The sequence below is a fragment of the Oncorhynchus tshawytscha genome, linkage group LG07 (genome assembly GCF_018296145.1).
Source record: "Oncorhynchus tshawytscha isolate Ot180627B linkage group LG07, Otsh_v2.0, whole genome shotgun sequence".
NCBI lineage: Eukaryota > Metazoa > Chordata > Actinopteri > Salmoniformes > Salmonidae > Oncorhynchus > Oncorhynchus tshawytscha.
In genome coordinates, this window is record NC_056435.1 from 9,189,138 (window position 1) to 9,200,499 (window position 11,362).

At 42.4% G+C, this 11,362-nt stretch overlaps 1 protein-coding gene across 1 annotated transcript in view; it reads right to left on the bottom strand.

The window, feature by feature from the left end:
* LOC112253807 (inhibin beta B chain-like) overlaps positions 1-10,917 on the bottom strand; it is a 12,389-nt gene extending 1,472 nt beyond the window's left edge. Inside the window, exons 1-2 of the mRNA XM_024425807.2 lie at positions 9,692-10,917; positions 1-905 (exon numbers count right to left, since the gene is read on the bottom strand). The exon at positions 1-905 is cut by the window's left edge and continues 1,472 nt beyond it. Of these exons, the coding sequence (XP_024281575.1) occupies positions 130-905; positions 9,692-10,106 (1,191 nt within the window). The 5' untranslated portion in view covers positions 10,107-10,917 and the 3' untranslated portion in view covers positions 1-129. The remainder of the gene's footprint in view (positions 906-9,691) is intronic.
* Positions 10,918-11,362: the final 445 nt, after the last annotated feature.

Below are 11,362 nucleotides of genomic sequence, written 5' to 3' on the forward strand. Positions count from 1 at the left end.
GTTGTGTGTGCATGTGCGTATGCCTTATGTCCATAAATATCACTTTGATTTCTATAATTCATTTTGGAATATCTTTTTCTTGTTTACAAATGTTCATGAAAGTCCAGTTGAAGCACATGCGGTCTCAACTCAAGCGCATCCACACTCCTCCACGATCATATTGGGTACGTCTCTCTTGACGATGTTGTATTCATCGTCGAAGTAGAGCATTGACATGGTGCTGAGCTTGGTGGGGATGCAACAGGAGTTCATGGAGCCGGGGCTCATGCCTCTCATCCGATACTGATTGACCACTGCAGTGTGGAAGGACGACGCCGACCCTGGCACTCCCGCCATGTACGCTGGACAGTTGCCCTCGCAGTAGTTCCCAAAGTACCCCGACGGCGCGATGATCCAGTCGTTCCAGCCGATGAGGCGGAAGTCTATATAGAACTGCTGTCTGCAGCACAGGCTACTGCTCCCGTCACACTCCAGCCCCCTCTTCCTGATGCGGTGCTTGTTGTCCGCTTGCCGGGCCTGTACGACTAAAAACGGCCTGTGGGACTCGTCGTTCTGGTTCACGAGGATCGGTAAGACCGCCAGGTCCTCGCAGCCCTCACAGCGCACGTCCAGGTTCTGCCGCCGGCCGCCCTTCTCGAACACCATCTGGATAGCGTTGGTCAGGGGGAAGGTGTGCCAACCGCTCCTCTTCAGCTCGACACGCTTTTCCACCAGGTTCCACTTGCTGCCCAGGCCAGGCTCCTGGTAGTACACCTTGACTGTGACCTTCCTCCGCTGCCCCTTGTCCAGGGTGTTAGGAAGCAGCCTTAAATACAGCCACAGGGTGGCCTGGGTCACATACAGGTGCTGGTTTCCCTCGTTAGAGATCAGGAAGAACAGGCTGGATTTCGATGATACCAGCTCATCTGGGAAAGACAGGAATAGAACAGGAAAAGTCTGTTAAAAGTCAGTTTAAACCTATAAAGGTTAGTAAGGCAATGCTAAAAGAGGAGACAAACACACAGATTCATTGGCTATATGGTGTAAACAAACATCTTTCAAAAACCTTACTGCTATTGGACAAAGCGTCAAGAAGATACTACCACACTGGGTGGTTCCAAGCTTGGATTGTTGGATGAATAGCTGGACAAGAACTGGACACATTGGGAACAGTTCAACAGTTTGGGATTAAATTGAGATAGACGGTTACTATGGCCTCCCTGGTTATAGCCTGTCTTAATGTCATCTTTATCTGGCCTGGGATGTAAACAGAGTTTGGACTGGTACTAAAGGGATTTGGTGGATGGGTGTACACTGGGAGATGGCTCTAACAGAGACACTCAGCCTCTTCTTGGTCCAGGGCCCGTATTCAGAAAGCATCTCAGGGTGCTGATCCAGGATCCGTTTTGTATTTTAGATCATCATGCATAAGAGGTGGGACCTGTTCCTAGATCAGCACACCTACTCTGAGACGCTTTATGAATACAGGCCCTGGTCTTGTCACATAGGCCTACATGAGGTCTGCAACGACAGTGCAGCATCAGCAGGTCTGGAATCAGTTCCAGCTGGCCCTTGCCTATATGGAGCCTTGACAGTGACAATGGCAGTACAGATCTGGGATCAGGCCCACTTGAAGTTGCCCCTGGCCCCGAGTCAGGCTCGGTATGGAGAAGAGGGTTTATCAGTGCCAAGTACAAAGGCTCAAAGGCTTTGCTGTGAATACTGCAGAAGAACGAGAGCTTACTGAGCCTAACTGCTTACACAATGCACAGTAATGTGATGTAAAGGAAGCAAAGGCACATTGAGTGAAGAGGAGCACAGCTTCACTGTGGATTTATGATGAAGGAAAAAAGGAATTTACATGAAACTAGCTGGCCTTCCCAACAACCCAACTATCACCACAGAAACCTTTTTCTGGCTGCACAGTGTGTGCCAATGTTTAGTCGTTTTTTGGCTTGTGCCATATTGTTTTCATGTGTGGTTAGGTTCAGGTTCGGGTTAGGGTAGGGTCAGGGTCCAAAGTCAATTTCAAATCTAACGTGCACTTGTCACATGACATGACCAAAGCAACTCCTACTCTTCCACACTCTTCAGTAGCCAAGGCAGTAACTGAAATAGATGGTTTCTCCCCAGTCCTCCAGTGAGAGTGAAAACGTCTAACCTGAGAGACCGTCAGCAGCTCTCTACATGGATCCTCTGTGACTGTCAGGTGAGGAAAGTGGGAAAACGCACACATGTCAAGGGTCACCTCTCCAGCCTGAACACTGAGCTGTGCTGCCTGCCTATCTGCTTGCCGCCCCAAAGCGAGGGGACCCGACCTGGGCGGGCCTGTGCCCCATCATCAGGCATCAGCTATAATGGAGGCTGCTCTGGCCTGCCCAGCCAGTCTCCATCTGCACTGCCTCACACATCACAAGACAGGTCATCTCCTTGTTATTACTAAACTCAAAGACTTAGTCAACAGACAGCTATAGACCACACTCTGACTGTACAAGTACCAGGCCATGGGTAGCAGCACAGCTGTCAAGACATGACCATCAATAAGCAAAAAGGCAAGACCTAGTGTCTCCCGATTGAAATGGATGTTCTATTTATCTTCTGTTTACCAATGGATGACTTTGATATATTACTGTATCGGTTATTTTTTCTTTCAACAGGGGAGGGGGGAAGAGGGGAGCTTTGTGAAACAAACCTAAGGGGTCCATTTTTCACTCTGTGAGTAAAGAGAGAAATTGTCTCAGATGGAACAGGATACTCAGGAACAGAATACTCCCCAAAAAGACACATCCAATCAGAAAGTGGTTTGTCAGGTGATCTTATGAGAGCGCCAATGCAGTATACAGCATTCTTTCTTTATCCTTCTCAGGGACAGAAACAGAGTTGCAGAGAAAGCGTCTTCAGATGCTATCACTATAGCTGACATTGTTGCATCTTTGTCGGGCGACTGCTGTAGTAACCGTACGCAACAACGGCAAATACAAGGTCTAATAGGCAAGCATGACGAAGTCAATGAGTACTGTGCAGGCAGGAACCAAGTCCCACTCTAGGACTATATAAGGGAGATGGTCCCTCACACCATGCATTCTAATACGGAACAGTCAGTGGCAGTGAGTTCACCATTCCAGTTCACTCTACATTCAGCATGCATGGTCCTGACACAAAGCGCTGACCTTATGTAGATGTACAGCCATTCTAAAGCAGCCCTGATTTCAGGTCAGCTTGTCAGGGTTATTCAGCTGTTCCCATAGGAGAACCCTTTTTGGCTCCAGGTAGAAGAACCATTTTGGGTTCCATATGGAACCCTCTGTGAAAAGGGTTCGACAAGGAACCCAAAAGGATTCTACCTGGAACCAAAAGGGTTCCACCTAGAACCAAAAATGGTTCTCCTATGAGGACAGCCGAATAACCCTTTTAGGTTCTAGATAGCACAATTATTTCTAAGTGTATTTGAGAAGCACCAAACAGGGTTGGCTTTGATCAGCTAACCAAATCACTGACACTAATTGTGTTGGAGAGATGCGCAGACGGTTAGAGAAACTCTGGGGTGACTTAAACTGCTATAAGAATAAGAGGCAATGAAAAGTTTGATTTGAATACACGTGGGCCCAAGCAGGTGGCATCATTGATCATTTCCAGTCCCCCCTTCAGCATCTCTAAGCAAATTGTTCTGTGAGCTCTTCTCAGTGCCACGACCAGCTGGCAGCAGCTACCACCCTGGGTAATACTGCCAACTGGCAAGGAGGGCAAAGAGGCACAAGGAAGGCAACCCAACTGAATCTACACAAGTATACAGTACAAAGTTACAGAGCTTTTGTGAGTAATGTGAAAATATTATGGGGCTTTTCTAATCTTTTTGGAATTGTCCATATCATTCCTTTGAACGTGAATGTGATATTATACCTACCCTTAATCTATTCTATGCAAACCATGGATTGTATGTGTTGTTTTGAAGATGAGTTCTATGAGGCTGTTATAGTGACATTATTTATGAGTCTCTGGGGTGTGAACCTAAGCCTGAGGACACACTTTTTCTATGCTCACACTCTAACAAATGCTTGGTTGTTTGGTTGACCTAACTGCTGGGTTGCAGGTGCTGGGTCACGTTCTTTTCTTTAGAAAACCGCTGGGTTATTGACACTTGGTTATTGATGCTGGGTTATTGACGCTGGGTTATTGATGCTGGGTTATTGACGCTGGGTTATTGACGCTGGGTTATTGACGCTGGGTTATTGACGCTGGGTTATTGACGCTGGGTTATTGATGCTGGGTTATTGACGCTGGGTTATTGACGCTGGGATATTGAGATATAACCCAGAGGATCAGAAGACTGGGGGCATCATTTAGTAAGGGGCGTGGCATTCAGATAGTTATTTTTAGCCACCTGAGTAAATGTCATTCCTGCTCATCTGTTCTGTTGAATAGCTATCACATGCTATGGTTAAACGTGCACTTCTTTGTAGCTTTAATGATGCGTGTAGAAGTGTACAGTATATAAGCATCATTCCCTAATATAAGCATCATTCCCTAAGTTCCCTAAAAGCCTCTGTAAATCCCATTGTTGGGACACAATAAGGTGGTATAACTTACTATAATATGTCATAAATAAAAACGTTCTTCGCAGTATGATGAACATGACGAACAGTAGTGTTGGATCTGTGACATCCACTTGTATAGATAATATCTTCGCTAACGCTGCAGAGCTTTGCTCCAGAGCAATATCAGTTCCCATTGGCTGTAGTGACCATAACATTGTGGCAATAACAGGGGAAGCCAAATTACCAAAGGCCGAGCCTAAAGTTGTTTATGAGAGATCATACAAAATGTTTCCTGAGGACTTTTTTTTGTTGAAGAATTAAAGCATTGATGTTAGTCTGATGTGTATTAAGGAGGAGAAACCAGATGAGGCACTTGGAGTATTTGTAAAATGATTCTTGCCAATTGTTGACAAACATGCACCTGTTAAGAAACTAAGTGTGAGAACTGTTCGAGCCCCCTGGATCAATGATGAATTGAAGAATTTCTGGTTCAAAGAAATTATGCAAAAACTGTGGCAAACAAGTCAGGCTGCTCAGCTGATTGGTTGACACTGTAAATTGAGACATTTTGTGACCAAACTTAACACTGAAGTTGATGAGTCATTTATAACGAAACCTTTCGATATAGGCAACGATTTCAATGACTATTTCAACCTGTAAAGTAGACAAACTGAGAAGTGAGATGACAACATTGAACAGTGAACCATCATATTTGTGTATTGAATATCTAACATGGAAAGAGAAGGATTGCAATGTTAAATGTGGTCAAGTTTGAGTGGAAGAGGTTGAAAAGTGGTTGTTATCCATCAATAATGATAAGGCACCAGGTACAGACAACCTAGATGGGAAACTATTGAGAATTGTAGCAGACTGTATTGCCACCCCTATTTGCCATGTATTTAACCTAAGCCTAAAGCAGTGTGTCCACAGGCATGGAAGGAAGCTAAAGTAATTCAACTACCTAAAAATAGTAAAGCACCATTTGCTGCGTGTTCTTAGTAAACTAATGGACAGAATTGTGTTTGAACAAATACAATGATATTTTTTAGTTAAGTTAACTACTGACTTTCAAAATACATATAGGGAAGGGCACTCTGGACTGACTCAGATGACTGATGATTTAATAAAATAAATGGATAATAAAATGATAGTTGGAGATGTATTATTAGATTTCAGTGCAGCCGTTGATGATATTGATCATAATTAGTTATGAAAAAAAATCACTTGTTATGGCTTTACATAACCTGCCATTACGTGGTTGGAGAGTTACTTATTCAATAGAACTCAGAGAGTATTTTTCAATGGAAGCTTCTCTAACATCAGATATGTACAGTGTGGTATCCCTCAGGGCAGTTGCCTTGGGCTGTTAATCTTCTCTATTTTTATAAATTATTTGCTATTTGTCTTACAAGAAGCTAAAATCACTATGTGTGCTGAGGATTGCACACTCTACGCATCAGCACCTACAGCCAGTGAGCTCACTGAGACTCTTAGCAAGGAGTTAAAGTCAGTGCTAGAATGGGTAACAAACAACAGACTGGTCTTAAATACATCTAAAACCAAAAGCATTTTATTTGGTTGAAAGTATTCTCTTAGACCTAAACCTCAACTGGAGTTGTGCATGAAGGGTGTGACCATTCAACGAGTTGAAGAAGCTGAAACTCTTAGCAGCAACATTGGATGATCAGTTATCATGGTAAAGTCATAATGACAAAGTTGTTGTGAAGATGGAGTGAGGTATGTCTGTTATAAAAAACATGTTCCTCATTATCGAAACAAAGATCAACTGTACTAGTTGTTCAGGCTCTTGTCCCATCTTGATTATACTGTCAGGTAATATGGTCAATTGCAGCGAAGAAAGACCTAGAAAAGCTGCGGCTGGCTCAAAACAAAGCAGAACGCCTTGCCCTTAACTGCACACACAGAACTAACATCAACAACATGCATGACAGTCTTTCATGGTTGGGGGTTGAGGAGAAATTGATTACTTCTCTTGTAGTCATTTTAAGAAACATTTGTGTGTTGAAAATGCCTAACCACTTGTATAATCTATTTGCATACACTTCAAACAGACATACCGCACCAGACACGCCTCTATGGGTCTCTTCACTGTACCCAGACCAAAAACAGAGTGAATGCGTAGCTCAGGTATGTATAGAGCCATGTCATCATGGAATGCTCTTCCACCAGAGGTTACTCAGGCAAAAGAAAGTCTAGCTTCAAAAGACAGATTTAAAAAACATATCATCTCACAACGCCTCTCCTATTTCTAAAAATCTCATTTAACTGTACTGAAAATAAGAATATTGATATGTACAGTTGAAGTCGGAAGTTTACATACACTTAGGATGGAGTCATTAAAACTCGTTTTTCAACCACTTGAACCACACATTTCTTGTTAACAAACTATAGTTTTGGCAAGTTGCTTAGGACATCTACTTTGTGCATGACACAGGTCATTTTTCCAACAATTGTTTACAGACAGATTATTTCACTTATAATTCATTGTATCACAATTCCAGTGGGTCAGAAGTTTACATACACTAAGTTGACTGTGCCTTAAAACAGCTTGGAAAATTCCAGAAAATGATGTCATGGCTTTAGAAGCTTCTGATAGGCTAATTGACATCATTTGAGTCAAATGGAGGTGTACCTGTGGATGTATTTCAAGGCTAATCTTCAAACTCAGTGCCTCTTTGCTTGACATCATAGGAAAATCAAAAGAAATCAGCCAAGACCTCAGAAAAAAATTGTAGACCTCCACAAGCCTGGTTTCCAAACGCCTGAAGGTACCACATTCATCTGTACAAGCAATAGTATGCAATTATAAACACCATGGGACCATGCAGCCGTCATACCGCTCAGGAAGGAGGCGCGTTCTGTCTCCTGGAGATGAACATACTTTGGTGCGAAAAGTGCAAATCAATCCCAGAACAACAGCAAAGGACCTTGTGAAGATGCTGGAGGAAACAGGTACAAAAGTATCTATATCTACAGTAAAACGAGTCCTATATCGACATAACCTGAAAGGCTGCTCAGCAAGGAAGAAGCCACAGCTCCAAAACCGCCATAAAAAAGCCAGACTACAGTTTGCAACTCTACATGGGGACAAAGAACTTTTTGGAGAAATGTCCTCTGGTCTGATGAAACAAAAATAGAACTGTTTGGCCATAATAACCATTGTTATGTTTGGAGGAAAAAGGGGTATGCTTGCAAGACGAAGAACACCATCCCAGCTGTGAAGCACGGGGGTGGCAGCATCATGTTGATGGGGTGCTTTGCTGCAGGAGGGACTGGTGCACTTCACAAAATAGATGGCATCGTGAGGAAGGAATATGATGTGGATATATTGAAGCAACATCTCAAGACATCAGTCAGGAGTTAAAGCTTGGTCGTAAATGGGTCTTCCAAATGGACAATGAACCCAAGCATACTTCCAAAGTTGTGGAAAATGGCTTAAGGACAACAAAGTTGCGGTATTGGAGTGGCCATCACAAAGCCCTGACCTCAATCCTATATTAAATGTGTGGGCAGAACTGAAAAAGTGTGTGCGAGCAAGGAGGCCTACAAACCTGACTCAGTTACACCAGCTCTGTCAGCAGGAATGGGCCAAAATTCTCCCAACTTATTGTGGGAAGCTTGTGGAAGGCTACATGAAACGTTTGACCCAAGTTAAACAATTTAAAGGCAATGTTACCAAATACTAATTGAGTATATGTAAACTTCTGACCCACTGGGAATGTGATGAAAGAAATAAAAGCTGAAACAAATCCTTATCTCTACTATTATTCTGACATTTCACATTCTTAAAATAAAGTGGTGATCCTAACTGACTTAAGACAGGTCATTTTTACTAGGATTAAATGTCAGGAATTGTGAAAAAGTGAGTTTAAATGTTTTTGGCTAAGGTGTATGTAAATTTTCAACTTCAGCTGTATATGTGAATAGTGCAGGGTGGCAGCGTAGCCTAGTGGTTAGAGCATTGGACTAGTAACCCAAAGGTTTGAAGTTCAAATCCCCGAGCTGACAAGGTACAAATCTGTCGTTCTACCCCTGAACAGGCAGTTAACCCACTGTTCCTAGGCCATCATTGAAAATAAGAATTTGTTCATAACTGACTTGCCTAGTTAAATAAAGGTGAAAAAAAGTGTTTTTGTTGAATCTTGGTGTCTTTCCTATATATAAAACTATTTTTGTTTTGAATTTATTGTAATATTTTATGCTGTTCTTGTCTATTACTGTTCTGTACTTTGTCATTTATTTGTAGGTTTCTATGTGGACCACAGGAGGTTGGTGGCACCATAATTGGGGAGGATGGGCTTGCGGTAATGGCTGGAGCGGCATAGGTGGGATGGTATCAAATATAACAAACACATGCTTTCCAAAAAATGGCAACTGTTAATTTGACAAAACCTGGATCCCTTTTAGAGATGACCATAGGGGATCCTAATAAACTAAACTCATGGGTGGCCAATAAGATTTAGCTGAAAGCCATGCCCCTAGTAAGACACGCCTCCTGAACATAACCTAAGGATTACATTCAAAAGGGCCCAGCTGCTAGGTACACCCAGTATGAGAGTAACAAAAACCCAACTGATGGTTAAATTAACCCATGTTTGGGTAATCCCAACAAACCAACATGTTGGATTATTCACCCAACCCAACTGGCTGGGTCAAAATAACCAAACATGTGTTCTGTCCACAAGTTCACCAGCGCTGGGTTACCAAATATCCCAAAGTGTTTGCAGAACAGCTTGGGGAAAATAATAATTTAAAACATCTATAAATGATAAACACAAGCAACATTTGGATTTGTTTCGTTTTATATTTCAAGCTATTTGACTGAATTTTCCTTTATGCGTGGAACCCCCATCAGTTGATTTCTGGTTTCATGCTCCCTACCCTTTAAATACAAATACACAATATTCCAAAAGTAGGCTAATACTGTGCCTACTGTAAGGAATTTGTGACTGTATTGTTTTCAAATCACAGACCCTTTCTGTTTTTAGCGGGGCCGGGGATGATGCGAGACGTCACCTTGATCAATTGTGTGGTCCAAACTTTACGCGCACCAGACCCAGGTTGGTCTTTGCGTAAAATTGGTTTTATTTGTAGTTTTTTTGCCTAGTACAATAGAGTAAACGGTAGCTTGCCTGTAATATACAATAATTACACACCTGTCTCTGCGAAACTGATTATCTCCGAGCTTTCCTCCAGCACGTCATTGGCATTGCTGGTCGCGTGTCCATCCAGATTCGGGATTTCTACTCTGCCATCCTCGCGGACTTTACCCGCGTGGAGCTTCCGAAGCGCAGTCACCATCGCCGCCTTCGGGATAGGATGGGTGATGTTGGGTCTTACCCTCATCTGTAACCTGCTCAAGATATGCCTTTTCACCGCCTCCAGAAAGTCCATGTCCACCCGTCCCGATTCCTCGGGCTGACCGATGCCACACGAAGTGCAAGTTTCCTGAGCTACGGTTTGCGTCTCCGTTCCCGGCAAAGGTTTCAAGGATCCCGGCGCCGCTTCTTTGCAGCGGACAGTCAACACACAAGCCACAAATAATGCCACTTTGATTATACAGTTAATCATTTTCTTTATGAAGAAAAAAAAGTCGTGATATTTAAAGTGCAATAAGCCTATAATTCGTTTTCTACTAGAAAAAAGTATGCACAATATTGCTGTCAAATGTAGGCTATTCACTTGGCGTTTTTAAGAAAATACGATTTCGAATGAAAATAAATATAAAGTTGTAGAATCCCGTTAGTCCGTATACATTTGCAAGGAGTCCATGCAATAATACATATTTCACTCAATTCAGGCGCGTTTTGATGGAATTAAATATTCCTTTCACCGTAACTTGAAATATTCCCCTTATTTCGTGTCTGTGTTCATTCCCGATGTCTGTCACTCAGTTGACTTCACTTCAGGGGCACATTGGGAGTCAAGTCCGTTCTGCTTGTCTCAATGCCTTTGCTTCACCCTTTCAAGGTAACACAATTTAAAAACCAGTAGGCTACCATTATCCGTCAATTGAGCTTCAGTTCAATGCCTGACGTATCATGCCATGGTTTAATTGAACTGCAATCCGCAATAACCATCATTTAGAAACGAATAGAAGAGGACAAACTAAACGAATAGAAAACCACCCATTGGTTGATAAACTCAAGTCAGGATATTCCATAGATGGAAAAAGCTGAAGGGTCGGTCAAATAATAACTTATCGCATATTGTAGCATCCAGTTTGTCATTTGCTTTGGACTTATTCCTTCAGTTTTTGTTCCTGTGTATCCTTATTAAAATGCATCTTAATTGGATTTGTATTCCCGATATGAAATTGCCCTGGTATACTTGAGCATAAAGAGGTCTGATGATCGGACGAACCTTTCTCTTGCTAGGTCGATTTAGGAGCCCTCCATAGACTGAAAGTTTTTATACAGGGAGTTGAAACCACGTGGGACGTCCCACCAACTAAACAGACTCCTAGTATTTGGTAGAAGATTATGCCTAGGCTTAAGGTGAACTATCCTCCTTAGCTCTCATGTCCAGAGAAAATGCTTATGTCCTATGGAAAACGAATTAGGAGAGATAAAAAAATGACTTAAGAATTCGAGTAACCAATTGTTTACCAGACTGACTAATGACTTGTGCATAATGAATTGATTTGCGCACAAGATATATAATCATTAGCATAGGCTATCTTTACAGTGGAAACGATCTACAATCGTCAATAAACTTCCATTATAAAATTAATTAACATTTAATATGTTCCTTATAAAGCCTGTAGGTCTAATAGTCTAGACAAGGCCATGCTTTAATATAAAACATTTCCATCAACACATGCTATC